The 17,244-nt window shown below is 34.9% G+C and overlaps 1 protein-coding gene across 3 annotated transcripts in view; it reads right to left on the reverse strand.

Annotated features, from left to right (window-relative positions):
- Nucleotides 1–5,109: 5,109 nt before the first annotated feature.
- The window catches only part of CABCOCO1 (ciliary associated calcium binding coiled-coil 1), a 103,021-nt gene continuing 90,886 nt past the window's right edge, over nucleotides 5,110–17,244 (reverse strand). Inside the window, exons 6-8 of one of the 3 annotated variants that reach the window (XM_016157301.2) lie at nucleotides 11,667–11,789; nucleotides 11,104–11,244; nucleotides 5,110–5,549 (exon numbers count right to left, since the gene is read on the reverse strand). In XM_016157301.2, the coding sequence (XP_016012787.1) occupies nucleotides 5,475–5,549; nucleotides 11,104–11,244; nucleotides 11,667–11,789 (339 nt within the window). In that variant the 3' untranslated portion in view covers nucleotides 5,110–5,474. The remainder of the gene's footprint in view (nucleotides 5,550–11,103; nucleotides 11,245–11,666; nucleotides 11,790–17,244) is intronic. The other 2 variants (XM_036222321.1, XM_036222322.1) reach the window with 2 other exon arrangements.

A 17,244-nucleotide genomic window follows, 5' to 3' on the forward strand; every position in this document is an offset into this window, starting at 1 on the left:
AGGATCCAGGGGAGATTTACCTCATTGAGAACAGCTTGAGAGACTGGGACCATTCTATAAATGGTTGATCTCTTTATTTAAGGTTAACCGATAGGCCATATTCGTGTTATCTTTTTGCGAGTTCGGTACTTAAAAGGAATCAATATACTCTTTGCTTTTATGAGCTCTGCATGTTTCAAATTCTATCATGAAACTGAGAAAGTAAGAAGAGACCCAGGACTGATAAAGTTCACAATTTCCTCTTTAAGATGGATTATTTATCACTTTCCCCTTCTTTATAAGCATTTCTCTAGTGTCCAAAATAGCTACATCCGATTTTTCATGTGTCGTTTATAAGGGGGTGTCATTCCACCAATGGTGAAATCTGACAGTGGGCATCTTTCTTTTTAACTAATTTTGTTTTCATCAAGATTCTTTGAAATTCATAGACTATTTTTGAGAAAAGTTTAAGATTTATAGAAAGACTGAGTAAATAGTACAGAGAATTCTCATATACTGTCCCCCTTTCCAAACCACAGTGTCCCCTATTATTACTAATTGCTATTAGTACTAATCTTACCTTAATGGTACATATAGTATAATTAATGAACAAGCATTAATACATTTTTCTTAACTGACATCCAGTTTATTCATATTTCTTTAGACTTCCTTTTCCTGTTCCAGACTTACATCCAGGGTTCCATGTTACATTAGTTGTCACGTGTCCTTAAACTTTTGCCTGTGAGATTTCCTCATATTTTCCTTGTTTTGATGACTTTGACAGTTTTGAGGAGTACTGATCAGGTATATTGTAGATATATTCCTCTATTGGAATTTGCCTGATGTTCTCCTAATGATTAGACTGGGATTATGGTTTTTGGCAGGAAGACCACAGAGGTTAAATACTATTTCCATTATCTCGTATCAAGTATCAAGTGTACATGACATCAACATGATTTATGACTATCGGTGTTAACCTTGATCATCTTGCAGTAGTGTTTGTAAGGAGTATTAACTGTAAAAGTATTCCTGCACCTTTCCATATTGTATTCTTTGGAAAGAGTCACTATACACAGCCCATAAATAATTAGTGAGAATTATGCTCCTCCTCTGCTGGTGTGGAGTAGGTACATGATTTATTTGAAATTTTTCTTCAAAAGAGCATTGAACCAAGAGTCTTTTATGTAGATAGGCTTATTTAGGATTTGGAGGTTTTCTGATATGCATTCTGTGGCTATCGTCCATTATACTTTTTTTTTATTTTTTGGAAAAAATCAGGCAATTTGACCATGCCAACATGATAGAATGGACAAAGCACTGGATTAGAAATGTGAGGGTCTGAGGTTGCAAAGCAGCCCCAGTATTTCCCAGGAGTGAGGCCCTGATTGCTGCCTTGAGTGACCAACAATATTTACTGGGCAATATCACTTTACTTGCTATTCTCACTGTCTGAAACAAATGTTCAGTTGGGTGGTCCATAGCTGGTTCCTTCTTTTCTGGTCAGCTCAAAAGTTACCCATTTCAAGAAGAGTTCTTGGAGCATCCCAGGTAAAGTAGCTCTCCTACATCCCACAACCTTCTCTTGCACTGGCTTTGGGTTAATCATTGGCATCTTTTATTTTTACCTAATATAACCTCATTTATTCACTTGTTTATCATCTGTTTCTAGATTATAAACTTTATCAATTCTCCATGAAGTCAAGGACCTAATTTGTCTTATTTCATCTCAGTGCCTAGAAAGTACCCAGAATAAATTAGAGACTAGATTAAAAAGAAGAAACGAACACCAAAATGACCATTGGAGACATATGCACTGAACATTATCTAAAGCCAAAAAAGAAATAAAATAACAAAACTCTTTGGCAGCTCTGATAAAAAAACAAAAAGCTGATCTCCATTGCTGGTACTTCCATGAAGAGGGGAGAGAATCTAAAAACAAGAGATTTTTAGTTTTCTTTCTCTGTTTCGGTATTCGAGTTTCAACAATATGATATTATTTGGATTTAGATTATTTTTGCTGAAGAAACTTAAATTAATAGGTATTTTGGATGACACGAAGGGGAGCTGACTTCTCTTATCTGACAAATCAATGTCCAGAAAGAAAGACTTTGATGTCCGGAAGAGGACGTCTTCTTGAGTCTCTGAAATTTGAGATGTCAGAAGTATTTCTTCTCCACAATTCTTGGGAAAAGGAGCACGTTTATTCTCTAGGGGAACTGAAGCATAATGAAATGCAATCTAAGAACACGCAAACTTATTATCTACTAGGATGGTTGAATGGTTCCAATCAAATGGAGGATAGAAACAGGGGCTTTATATTCGGATTTTGGAAAAATGACTCCATAGCTATATTTAGGCGTAACAGTGCCTGCAAATACCTGTAATAGTGGCAGGCTGTGGCTTGTTCATGACATAATGAATATATTTTCCCTTTGAAATTTATCATGGGGAGGGGTGAGGAGAAAGTGCCCTAAATTATTCCTGCAAATGGAAGAAAGATATCTTACTGTGGATGATAAGAGAAAGGTTGCTGCTTGTCTAAGTAATAGGTTGGTATTGTTTTTTAAATGGCTCTTCAGAGGGCTGGCTTTGTGCCAATGACTGCTCAGAGTAGGGGGACCCTGTAACTTTAAAAAAGTCAAAATTTTTCTTTATTTCTTCCACTCTTGGAAATTGCTAAGAAGTTGAGCTATGGCACCATTATGGTAGGAATCCTTTCATGAGAATACTTTTTCCATGTCTACATGGATAGAAGTCCTGACATCAGGCAGATGGCTTTTTGAAAAATACTCATCTGATATCACTTGCTACTTAAAATTTATCAATAAGTTCTCATTGCTTTTAGGTGAAAGATAAAAATCTCTGGTCTACAGAACCCTGCAAGAGCTCTGGCTTCAGCCAATTAACTGTTAGACCTCATCTTGTGTCCCAGGAACTTCGCATATGCTTCTCTCTCTGCCTGAAATCCATCTTTCTTCATCATCTTCTGTCTAGTTAAATTCTACCTGTCCCTCAGATCCAAGCCCACTTCCCATAACTCTCGGACTAGATTAAGTTCCCTTGTCTCCAACTCCCATAACTCCCTGAAGCTTGTCTTTCTCACAGTTAGTATTAACTGTCTCCCTGGCTAGACAATTAAGGTAGAGGCCATGCCTACTTGGCTCACAACTAAATGCCACGGCACCCAGTAGGTACTCAATGCATATATAAATGAATGAATAGATGGAGCTGGGTTATACATTCCACTGTTGGATAAATTTTCTAAGTACTTAATGCTAACAACATAAACAAGTTTATTCTCTTATTATAAGTAATAACATGAAAAAAGATCAGTCTTCATCTTGGTTCATATTGACTATGAGATAGATAGATGAAGATAAAGGTTAAGTATGTGGGTTTTACAGAGGCCTAAGTTCAAAACCTGGTTCTACCATTTACTGGCTGTGTGATTATGGGAAAATTACTTAAAATTTCTGTGTTCCAGTTTCCTCATCTATAAAGTAGGTCAGATCTCAGTCTGAAGCCCTGATCGATCCATTATTAATTGTAACTTCATTCAAGTTAATAATCTCTAAGCTTTAGGCTCCATAACTTATAAATAAAATGAGGCTAATAATATCCATCTATCTCTTAGGGTCATTAGGAAGATTAAATACACACATACATAATTTTAATGTATATTCTACATATATAATTTGCTTATAAACATATGAAATGTGCTCAGTCCACTAGAGTAAAACAATTAAAGGAAATTAAAACAATAGGTGACATTATTTCCTATCAGAAATAAAAGATAAAAAATATTGGGCAATGCACACTATAGGTAGCAACATGGAGAAAAAAGGTATTGTCACACACTGTTGGTGAAATATCTTTGGAAGACACTTAGAAATATCTATCAAAATTGCAAATGCAAATAAAATCTGACCTAGAAATTTCTTCCTCTAGGAATTCATTCTACAGTTATGATCATGTTCACAAAGATGTCAAGGCAGCATCGTGATAGCAAAAAGGTGGAAACAATAAACAGTTCATCAATAGGACTGGTTTAAAAAGTTATAGAATTAATCTTTATGGAATTATTTAAAATGAAATATTATATGGTCATTAATGTACTGATAGAGAATTATCTTTAAGATATAGTATTTGATAAAATACCACCTCTGTTTTCTTTCCCTGGAGAAAAGACTGCTTGATGGAATTCAGACTTATGAGCCCTCTTAGTAATCTCCTATGGCCATGCACATTTTCAATTAAGGAGGATGGCTCAAGGAAAAACACATCCCACCCCATCTCCAGGCTTTCCAGATTTGGTACTGCATGAACAATAAACATGGCTTCATGGACTTTGCTGATCAGGGTAGTTAGAAAATTACCAAATGCTGTCAGATCTGTCTCTGCCCTGAATGAACACATTTTGGGCAACCCTTTTGGTACTGATGGAGAAAGTGAGGTTACAGCCCAAGTTCAGCGTGCGAACAGAACATACTCAACAAGGTACCACCCAGATGCAAGTACATGTGGTTCTGGTATAAACTGGAAAGTTTTTGAAGGAACTGTCCCCTCTTAGCTATGCTCTCCATTCCAGAACACACCGAAGTCTAAGACATCTGGAAAGGGCCTAAGTGGTAATTAATTTAATTTGTCCAACTAGGGACAATGAGTTGGCGAACAGATATTTTTCCCTTGAAATTATGTTTTAATAAAGGTACTTAAAGGCTTGAGATGTTTTCAATCATTCTACTGCAATAGAATGGTTAATTTTAAGAGCTCTGTGAGTTCGATTTGTATTTAAGATTTTTACAATCTATATATAGGTTGGTCTTTAATAACCAGTTATACATTGCTTCTTTTTATATAGGTCATGTATTCTCCTGGGAGAGTAACAAGATTAGACATAACAAATACAGTATGGAATAAATTAAAGTGCTTCAAACTGCATTATATAATTTCAGAAAATTGGTTTCGCACTGAAACATTTAAATAAGAAAACCAAATAATTTAAGAAAAAAAAACATACTCTATGAATTTGAATAGCTATAGTTTAGCAAGTTTTATCCTCAGCACTGCGGCAGTGGTATCTGTTCACAGTGCTCCATTAACGTGGCAGTTCGTTTGGGTCAATATGAATAAAGTTACTATTTTTCTTTATTTAAAAGAGTTGGCTTCATTCTCAGTGAAGATGAAGAACATTTATTAGTCAAAATGTCAAAGGAGTATTATAAAAGTAATTGTATTTTTATATATAATTCTCCAAACTCTTGTATACAAATGTTCTTATTGCACTCAGTGCAATAAATTCAGAGTCTATTATGGGACAGGAGATAGCAAAATTGGGGCCAATACTTTTCTAATTACTTAGGATAATAAAATGTGGGGCTTGGTTTCCCTTTCCCAACTAAATGAATGAGACATGATGCTCTAGAGAGTCTGTTATTCTGGCTGATTTTGTTTGTTTCTGTGAAGTTTAGCATCACTCTCTTTGTACGGAGTCCTCAGGCCTTTTTCAATTTTTCTATTCGTGCATTAAAGGCCTCTTCCTGTATTTGCAGCCTTTCGTTTATCTCGTTCTGTGAAGACAATCATAAAAAAGTGGTTATGATGGAGCTATCTTTTGCTGCACATTGTCTTTGTGGTTTTGACATACTATAGTGCCTAAAGACAGACATTATCCCTCACACACCTTCCTGTTTTGCAGACATAGCTGTGTTTCAGCCTGTAGTGATGTGATAACACTTTATCATATTTCTCTGCACATTCCCAATGTATAGCATGTCTGCTATGAACAGGAAGTGGTATTTGGACAGCCATTTTTCACATAGCCTTGTGTTGGAAGATAGGATAATTTATCTGTATTTTCAGACAGACTTTACCAATAAGCACCGAATCAGAATAACTGCTCAGGGCTCAGTTATTGCAATGTTGTTGGTTTCCTCACCCCTTTGCAGTAAATGTTTTTTGTCTCCTGTGTAATACATTCTAAACGTAATCCAAGACAACTTCTGCTGTAAATTAACAACATAAATAATCTCACAATTAGAACAATCTTCATAATTAAAAGTATTTGTCGTACATTATAACTTCTGGAATTATGCCACTTGGTGTTATAGTTTTGGTAGAAAAAAGTAAATGATTGCTGACAGGTTTTAGTGTTTGCTGCAGCTGTGATAGCATTTAGCCTCTGGCAGTGATATTCTGTGGACTAACATTGCTACCTGCACAATTCCAGAAATACTTTCACATTAACCAAACATTTGTAGCTCTGGAAATAACTCCTCGTTTTCATGATGGATAATAAAATTATGTAGAGAGAAATCAGTGGTGGGAGATGTGGTAAAACTGGTGGTTTTGTTTAGGTGATTTAAAAAAGTATACAAGTGTATGAGGAGTAGTTTATACACCTGTGTTAATAACTAATTCAAAGTTTAGAATGTTTATGTCTATCACATAATTTGAAGATTTTTCAAGGTAACTGTATTTTGAGAAACTTAATATTTTAATTTATATAGAAGAAATTTAAAAATCAAATACTATTTTAGTATAGATATAACTTTTCATTTTTATTTATTTATGAGTGTAACTGTAATAGATAGTTCTGAAGTGTACTTCCTGATTGCTTTATCTGATAAGATTTTGTTTTATCTTTGTAGGAAGAATTGATATTTCTGAGAAGATCACATTGGCGTCAACAATTCTGGATTCTCATGTGAGTATATCAGTGTTTCTTCTTTTTTTTGTTGTTCAAGTTTTATCAAGCTTGGATCAAGCTTAACCTTTGGTTTTTCATTTTTTTCCTTTCTTGGTGGTCAGGTGGAGGAGACAAGGGATGAAGACGGTCCTCCAGGTTACAAAGGAACTCTGTCATTTTTTTAAATCACTAATCCCCTCAGGCATGATTTTGGTAGAGCTGAAAGGAGCACACTAGTCTGTGAGTGTGGAGACCAGGAAATAGTTTAGTTATGTAGTCTTGGGCAAGACATTTAACCACCTAAGGTCTTAGTTCTTATCTGAAAATTAAGTAGTAGAAAACTAAATATGTTAACACTGCATGCTAGCTTTTAAATTCGTAATTCAAACTCTTAATTTTGTGATATATTGATGAATGTTATATTTTATTGGTACGATGTCATGAAATATTTTAAAATTATGTTACTCTTACTTCTTTATGTCATATAACAGGTTAGACCATCTAGGGGTTGAAATGGTTTGAATAAATAATCTTGTCATGATTCCAAAAGATAGGGAAGCATTGCTCTGACTAAACAAATGACTCTTCCCACTTTCGATATAGTCAGGTACTGCATAAAAAAGTACAGGTTGAAGACAGACCACATACATGACAATGATCCTGTAAGATTATAATGGGGCTAAAGAACTATTGCCTAGTGACATTGTAGTCACTGTAGTGTTGTACAGAACAATGTGTTACTCACATATTTGTGACGATGCTGGTGTAAACACACCTACTGCACTGCCAGTTATATAAAGTATAGCACATATAATTATGTACAGTACATGATACTTGATAATGATAACAAACAACTATGTTATCAGTTTATGTGTTTACTATATTATACTTTTTATATTATTTTAGAGTGCAATCTTTCTACTTATAAAAAAAGTTTGCTGATAAACAGTATGCCTGTTACGGCAGCAGCGGTGTCGTACCTCTCATGTCTTCCATGTCCCTTGACTGCATCATTCTCTCTTGTGCTTGATTTAATCTCATGTTGTTTTGTACAGTAACATGCTTTACAGGTTGGTAGCCTAAGAGCAATAGCTTAGCTGTGGAGCAGGCTATACCATCTAGGTTTCAGTAAGTGCATTCAATATTTTTCGCACAATGATGAAATTGCCTAAGGACACATTTCTCAGAATGTATCTCTATCGTTATTCAGTGCATGACTATAATGTGTTCTATGTACATCAATAATCTCATTTCTTTTCAAATGAGGATAGATGTACTATCATCTACCAGCTTTTGTTTCACTATCTCACCAGGGTTTCTGCATTAACCTGAAGACCTTTCTGGTATTTCACTGAAACAGAATTCATCTACACAAATGTGAGCTTTGGGAAAAAGGTTCATGAAGGTAAGGTGCATGCTTAATAGAGCAGTGTGCTGACAGAGAGGAGTTACATGTCAGATCTCTACACTACCGTAGTGATCAGTACTTCAGTTCAGGCATGACCAGCATAGTTGGACAAAAAGACTCTTTTCTGGTCAGGCACAGGTTGCCATTAGTCTAGCATGTCTCCTTGTTATTCCTTAGAACAGTGCTGAACAGGTGAGCTCCCCACAATCAATAGATTTGGGTTTGTTCTATTTCCTTTTAGGAAGAACAGAAAACCCATGACCTGGGTTCAACAGCTTCTCAGTGATCACTCCCTTAAGGTGATCTCACTCTCAGGTTTTCTAACCTGGAAACTCAAGTCGATCTAAAAAATACCTTCAGGCTCAAGATGGCAAACTTCCCTCAAGGTTTTCACATTATTTTACTCTGTTGCTTACACAGGGCCAATGGCCAGCATTTAACCACAAGAATTTAGTGTTAGCATTCATATTTCTCTGAAATGTAATTCTTTAAATATATTAAAGTTTGCTCCACTGGGTATAATTTTTTATTACACAACTCAGGGCCAAAATAATTTCATTTTGAATGTATCTTTAAAATTAAAATACCTAAACTATATAAGCTTAAAGTGTTTGCTCTATTCAGTGTAACTTTAATTAACATCTCAGGGCCAAGATAACTTCATTCTTAATAAATCTCTCAAACGATAAAGTGAGTGAATGGGAAAGTAAGTGGATTAATGTAAAAAAAAATTAAAAGATTCACACTATATTTTCAAAGATTTCTATTTCTGAATTATAGAAAGTGAAATATGCCTGTAACTACACCAGAGAAACTCTGAAAAACATCATACTTAAAATGTGAATTCTCTACTGCCTTTTCTTCCAAAAAAATATAATAGCAGTATAACTTTTAAATAAAGGAGAAAAAAAAACTATTGGAAATTTTAAACATCTTACAAATAATAATTCATTTAATGTTTCTACAGCAGGCCAGTATATATACTGACCACTGACCTGTGGTTGTGGTTACCTTTGACCAGGGATGCGGCAGTTTTAGGAGCCAGGAACATTGGAAGGAGGGTTTTAGAATGGAAAAATAATTTACACATCTAAAATGAGGGTAGGGGGGAGGAATTTAGGAAAGCAGAGAGTAATTACTGAACTTGGAATTTGACCAAGACATAAGGGTAAACACTAAAAAAGTGCCACACCGTAGGAGTATTAAAATCCAAAGTAGTCTGGTCGTGATATTAGAGGTTATGCGGTTTTTGTGGATACACTAGAATTTGAATTAGAACCCAGTTTACAGCTCCCATTCAGAGTCTTTCATCAGTTTCTGACCTGGGAAACTGAGGACAAATGACTTCTGTCTCTCATTTTTCAATTTATTCATCAGAGAAATGCCTGCCTAATTTGCATAGTCTACTTATTGGAAGAAAATACATAAAGGGGTTTGCTAGATTGAGACATTGCATAAGTATACATCATCATGTCATTTATTGAAAAATTGGCAGTTATTTGGCTCAGGGTAATCCATGAATCCACATAATATGGCAATGATCGTGGCACCTAAAGGATCTGCATCCTCACCTCTGGCCCAAGTTTGTTCTGTGTCTAATTATATTTAGATGAACCAGCTAATGAACTGCCAAGCCCAGTTAAGAATAGCTGCAGGCCTATGGGACAATGATACACACATATAACAATCATATTCTTTCTGTTATAGAGTCATGGTATAAATGCTGCAGACCCTAATATTAAAAAAAAAATCAATAAATAGTTAAAAACATACTCACTACATGGAACATGGCTTGGTAAAGATGTTTTCAATTTTGGGGGCCTGCAAACAATTCTATTACTGTCTGGTAGTTCCTCGGCAATAATTTCAGAGCCACAGGATTGCAAAGGAGCCCAGGGCCATGATTATACATAAACTATATTTAGATGAAATGTTATCAAATCTAAAAAGGAGACATGTTCTGAACTCAGCTTAATTCAACTGCACTCTGCCCTTCCACACAGTAACCAGTTATTACATTCATGGGGTTGTTAACAATAAGGCTTTGTATAAAACATGTTCTTCCACTATTTCTGGTAAACACTAAACACTCCTTATTAAACCAAGGACTTTGGCTGATTCTGTTGGCGTCAAATCATTAAATGTTCATGTAAATAATGCATTAACATTTGATGATTAAACAAGTAACAAGGTATGCTTATGCCAAGCTAATCTCTTGCTCTTTCTAAATTAGTTGTTAATACAGTGTGCTTTTTATATAGTCTCATGTTCAGATAACAACTAAATCTTTCCCTGAGATGCGTTAACATTTTAAACATGTAGTAAGTATACTGTCTTACTGATTCAGTCATTTCCACAAGAAATTCTAAATTGTCTCAAAATATGCAATTCACTTATTTAATCATTTTGCCTGGAAATGATGTAAGTCTGTGTAGAGGTAGAAATGAGTTGTTTTTTTTTTGGGACGGGGAATTCAATTAAGCATAAAGCTAAGCCAATTGACCCATCATGAGCAATTGCTACTAAGATGGCTGTTGCTGTCACCATTTTCATGCAACTATTTGTATAAACTGCTTAGGTATTAGTGATATGTGAAAAGGAACAAACTACCGGAGAGCGAGCTCAAAGATTTGAAAACCTCTCTTCAGAAATTTGGTGAGAAGACTTAGCTAAGAATTATGGTTTGATCTTCAGTGTTTACTGTTTAGAAATGTACTCTAATTACTCTTGTATGTGCAATTTTAGTGTGACAAGGCACTAAGTCTTAACCATATTATTTTTTGGGTTTCACTGACAAATGATTTTGTAAACTGATAATACACTGCAGTACGTGCTGTTGGCGAATCTATTTTGTGATCTTATTGAGTCTCAGATGACTCAACTGAGAATTATGTGAAGATATTAAATTGAACTCCTCCATCATAAGCACTGCTATTGCTAGCAGAGTAGGTAGTACTTAGACATTAAGATTGGAGTTGGCTAATTAATCAGTAATGAGGTAAGTGAGCACACTATCAAGGTTGAGTACCTGAATGCCAATTAAAATGTCATCTGTGACTTGACCCAGCACTGATTTTACATCTTCAATGGTGAAACCAGCTAAAGGATCTGTGTCTGAAGTGCTGGCTTCTGGCTGGGACTCCTCAGAGCCTTGTTCGTGATCCGATCCCTAGAATATTGAAAGTAAACAACACTCAGGTAATATCCAGAGCATCCGGGGTTAAGTTAGCCTCGAACCTCTCTTGGGTACTTTTCTACTGGGAATAATTTCAACCTGAAGGAGATTTTAATTTGACGTCATCCTATATTTTCATTATTTATTAGCATCATGACAGATCAAGTCATAGTGCTAAGCAGTGCTTACTTTTGGGGAAGTGAAGATGGATATTGGGGAGGACAGAGAGGAAGAGATTAAAATTACTGAACCACCCTGAGCTGGCCCACTTGCGAATCAATGGTAAAGCAAATATTTATATTTAGCAGGGAAAAATCAGAGTGAAAGGAGATGGAAGAGCATTTGGTTCCTTTCCTCCTGCCCATAGAGAATATTATGTTGAGATAAGATGAATTAAGAGAAAAAAGAAAACACACCTTCATCTCTGTATCCAATGTTGTGGGTGGCTCTATGAATGTTGAATAAATATCAAATGAGATTCCTTCTTCTAGAGGGTTGGGGAAAAGGCAACCTGAAGGCTTGACGACCTCTATCGTTTGCTGGAGGGGAAACAAGAGCTGTATTACAATGAAGCGTTTGGTATGTAATCACAATTTCAGCTAATTCGTGTGTGTGTGTGTGTGTGTGTGTGTGTGTGTGTGTGAAGTTCCTAGTTTATTATCTTTTAAATGCCATCTCCTCTGAATTCTTGCTGCCACTGCCCTTAGTTCTCTGGTGCTTTTAGCACACTGTATCTGATGATGAGCATTTTATTCTTCTCACTGTCTAATTCTCTTTCTATATTATGTGGTTTAGGATTTCATTCTGTACTGCTCTGAGCTTTAATATTTTTCATTGGTCAGTGTCCCCTTCATCCTGCTTACATACTCTCCGAAAGTAAAGACCACATTTTAGATACCCTGTATATCTTCTCCAGTTCTGGCAGAGGGTTAGATGCTTAAAACACTCAATAACATCCTGAAGGTGATTGATATTACTTAGCAAAGTATAATTGTTCTTGGGGGCAAGAGTAAAGTGGCCATCAAGAATTTGATAATGAGGCCAATAAAGGTTCTAAAGGTTAATGTATGATGCCAGTACATAGTAAATCAGAGAGGAGATTTGTAAAATCAACCCAAAATACAGAGGGCAGGCCAGGATCTCACTGTGAGCATTTAATAAATTCTGTAGCAAGAATGTGCCAATCAGATGGAGGGCGATGATGGTTGGTCAACAGTGGAAATGAAGAAACAGGAGTTAAAGGAGTAACCTTAAGTAGTGCCCTTCCCACCGGAACTTGAGGGAGAGAGGAGATAAGGGTACTAATGGCACTAAACATCTGAATTGTTTTATTGGTTCCTCTTGTTCTGATCCTATGTTAAACAAGCAACGTTTTGATCATAATTTGACTTTCCATCTCAAGTGATCTATAAAGATATGTCCACTTGAGTGCTCTAGTTTTCATGCCTATTACTTCCTTACTGTAAATCAATAATGTGATGTTTTAGTTTACATAGTAAGCTCCATGAGGCTGTTTTTGTGGCCCTGAGATGAAGCTATTCTCTTTATGCTGACAAAGTCAGACCTTGAGCCTACAAGTTTGAAGACAATACTCTGGAAATGCATAAATTCACCAAATAAATACCATCCCCTGAGGCCTGGAAAATCCAGAAAACATCATAAATTAATTTCTAACTTCTCTACAATATTTCATATAAACTTACATATTAAACTATTTCATCATTTAAATATTAATGTTTTTATTTAGGTAGTTTTAAAATGTATTGGAGGCTAAGTTATTGCTTGGTCTTACCAATGTATTTTGCATTGAATTCGTAATTTGATTTTATAGGAAGTTGCTGCTTAATATAAATAAATAAAAGGACTAAAGTGTCCTGGCTTGATAGCCAAGAAAATTTGGAAACTAAGAGATTAAATGACTGGCTTAGTCAAATAATTACTTTGTGACAGGTCTGAAAGTTAAACCCTGATGTGCTGACTTCTTGGCCTATGCAGTTTTCAGTAAACTATAATATTTCGTCATGTTGCTGTACTTTGAAATTATTGATATTATTAAGCACTAATCTCTATTCTGTTAGATGACATCATTCCAGATTGTTTATCTTAAGTTGACTAAATTATAATCAAAACAGATATCAAGAAAACATATCAGAACTATTTTTTTTCTCATCACATTCATAAGCTGCTGTTCTTTTTTTTCCTAATGGAACATACAAGCATTTTCGGCTTTCTCCAAACCTATCTGTACCTTCTTTCACCATATTTGTTTTTTCATCCTCCTACACCTTATATTGCTCTTTATTTTAAGAAGCTAGGAAAATGAAACAGCTAAACATATTTTAGTGTCCTCTGAAATATTATAGGTAGAATATATAAGCTATCCATTGGAAACCAGAGGCAAAGGAAGATGATGAGGTAGTTACTTAGTGGTATAGACTTTCATATAGGGCAAGAACTAGAAATTTGGGGGGAGTGGTGGAGAGTGAGACATTGAAAAAAAGAAGAAAGTATCGAATGGAGGTTACTGAATTTACTGCAGGCATTGAGAAAGTAAATATGAGCTAATTTGCAAGGTAAAAGCATTTCCTTTTAATGAAGCTGAATTTTATTTTGTTGTCCTTGCCATATTTGTCTTGCTGCTATGCTTTTCTGTATACAAGCTGGGCCTTTCTGCTTATTTTCTCTCACTTCTTGGTGAAAGTTCTCAATAGAGTACTTTTTCTTCTTATTTGTAGCAGATTCTACCACCTGCCCACTTGATTCCCTTCTTCCACCAGTTTATACACTTAAATGCAAACAGACATTTGTGCTTATCTCTCATTTTATCCCTCATCCCCTGTAGTCTGGACTTCTTTATAAGGCTAATCACTCAATTTTCCTGGTCTTTGGCACTGGTGTGTGTGTGTGTGTGTGTGTGTGTGTGTGTGTGTGTGTGTGTGTAAACTGGGCACACATTTGGAAACCTGGAGCTCCTCAGCTAAACATCACTTCCTTGGTGAAATGAAGCTCCCATTTATCCCTAGAATGTGAAGCTCTGACTGAGAGTTGGGCTTTTCTTTTCCTTGACTTTCACAAGTGTAACTCATATAGCTAGTCACTTGATTTAATTTGTGCACAAAACTGGGGGTGAGAATTTCTTTTCTGCAGGGTGTTTGGCATACTATCGGTGAACCAAACCATAGCTACACTTTTATTTTTCATGAAGAGTTACATTTGGCTGTGTTAGTAAGGTACGTTAAGAGAAAAAATATCTCAGTTTCAGATGAAGCTAAATATAAAATCATTTCACTAATAATAAGAAAGTATACTGTCAAATACACAGTTTGAAATAAACATGGAACCCAGAAGCATCGTGGTGATTTTTTTCTCTATTAAGTAGCCTTTTTAAAAAACAAGTTTAAGGAAAATTAGAATCAATAATTGTGGTGAGAGCACAGAGCCAGCAAATATGTTTAAATGAAACCGTCTGATGCAATACTTTCTTTAAAAAAATACAATTAGGCCTTTGTATTTTTTTTTTCAACAAAACCTCATGTTTTACAACATCACTGGTTCTGTAATAAAATCTATTTAAAACAGAGAGACATGGTCAGCTTTATTAAGTTAGATTTTCTGAAAGAACGTTATAATTTCCTCAAGTCTATGAATAGTTGAACAAATTAAATAAAGCTAGTTTTATAACTATTTTTATACATTCTTGTAGAATTGTAATTGTCTCATATTTTTTCCTCAATAGTCTAATATGTTACCTCTTAAATCTAGAAAAATAAAAACAGAAGAAGGATCAAGTATGTTTATTAAAAAAACACTCCTATTTGGTACTCTGATCTGGCAACCCCCCTTTCTTCTGTAAGAGAATAGCACCCATAATCTTCAGATCAAGAAACAAAGGGAAAGCCTTTAAGTGACTTGCCTGAGGCCTAATGCTGAGATTAAAAATCAGGAGTTTCTGATTATACACATACATCCATTTGGCCAAATGATCGGTTTTGCTTGACTTTCAAATACCCCCTAAATATTACTTTGAATGTAGACCAATAAATGTGTTTCTCTTGCCATTTTTGAATGCTTGCACACAAATGGATATAATAAAAACAATCATGTTGTTCCATGTGAATGCCATTTATATTTTTTCAGATAATGAGCAGACCATTTGAACCAAGGTGAGTACATTAAAAGCTCTAATAAAGAAGAGAATAGGTTTCTAAACAGAATAATGGACTGTTAAGTGAACATACAATAAATAACATCTACAGATGTGGTCGCTAGAAAATTAGTTTTGCATAACTTACCAATATACATTTCCCCCCCAGATGTTATCTGTTACATGAAAATTAACGTAAGTTAGTTATATTGTTCGTTACGTGCACATTTCATTAGCGTTATTTAAGACAATTTACAATCCAAGCTTTAGTTGAATCATGCCATGGTATTTAAAGAATATCACATAAATGGCTTTTTGGCATAATTTAGTACTCATAAGAACAAAATTTCATCATCAAACATTATGTAGCTTTAAAAAAATCCAAGATCTTTGCTTACAAGCCAAATAAAATCACTAGAAATCTTTTAAGAATTTACATATTCAATATAAAATGGACCTCTAACATGGTAATAAACGACAGGAATTTTGAATCCTCCTGGCACTAAGTACAGGGTCAGTTGGGTCTAAAAACATACTTACAGGAATTAAAATCTGTTTTCAGATCTCACTGTGTCTAAGAAGCACGATAAAGATTTCATCTGAAAAACATGTTACTTCATGCTTTCTTTTTCTACTTTATGTGTTAACAATATCAATGGTATTAGGTTTATTGTTTGTTGTTATTTGTTATGTTATTGTTTGCTTTTGTTTATTGATATTTATTTGTTTTGTTTATTGTTTTCTTTGGAGAAAATGTAGGTAATTTCTAGGTAGTGTTTATACTGCTGATATCTATGATTAGGGTGGCAATTATTAAATTATTAAATTCAATTATTGTTATTCTAGATATTAAAAATACCATTGAGATGATAACTTTCCACTGTTCTGAATGGAAGAAAGCGAGATAAATCTGTTAAACCCTTTTGGAACTACTAGAACACGTACAAAACACTGGTTTGCTTTAAAAAGACATTTGTTTGGAATTGTCAAATGATGACTTCATATATAAATCAGAACTTACTAAAAAATGTCAAAGTTTCAAAAAGCAAACTATTGCAAACTCTTCCCAAACAAAGGAAAAAAAAAAGGCACAAAAATTCCTGTAATGTTTTAAATATTTTTTCCCTCAAATGAGAAAGGCATTACTCATTTGCAAGTCTAATTAAGAAGTACTTTGCGGTTCTGGAAAATTTTAAGGAAGAATTGTAACCCTTTGCCCACTACACACAAAGTAACAACATATGAATGCCACCTGCAAAATGTAATAGACTCTGGTAATGTCATACTGAGGCCATAAATTTAAAATCAAGAGAGTGCATTCGAAAGCTAAGATTATCACAGAAACTCAAAATAATTCATTTCTAAAGTGTTTTCCTTTGTGTTCAGGCCATTACATACCTCTTAATATATCCTGTAAATGAAGAATACCAATTCTGCTATAAGATTCTCCTCCCCCTTTGCATTTTTGACTTGAAAATAAATTTGCAAATGCAGCACATTAATTTTCTTTCCTATGCTTAATATGCAGTATTTACATTTTGAAAAGGTTCAAAATGTTGCCAGGCTTCTGCAGGGTATGAATAGACATCTAATAGCAACTTCTATTTTTATTCACAGCATACTGGTAGTTTGAACATTTATAACTTAATAGAGCTTTGAGCCCATCAGATCCACATGCTAATCACCTAAACAGTGAATGGTAACACAGTACAAGTTAGGACAGGAAATGAAGACTACTCATTCCAGCTGAAGCTGCAAGAAGGAATTTAAGTTGGCAGGCCACAGTAAACCAATTTGCAACCTGGCTAGGACACTCCAGTTAACACCTCGTGCCCATTTTTATTTATATC

Source organism: Rousettus aegyptiacus, unplaced genomic scaffold (genome assembly GCF_014176215.1).
Source record: "Rousettus aegyptiacus isolate mRouAeg1 unplaced genomic scaffold, mRouAeg1.p scaffold_m13_p_6, whole genome shotgun sequence".
NCBI classification, from domain to species: Eukaryota; Metazoa; Chordata; class Mammalia; order Chiroptera; family Pteropodidae; genus Rousettus; species Rousettus aegyptiacus.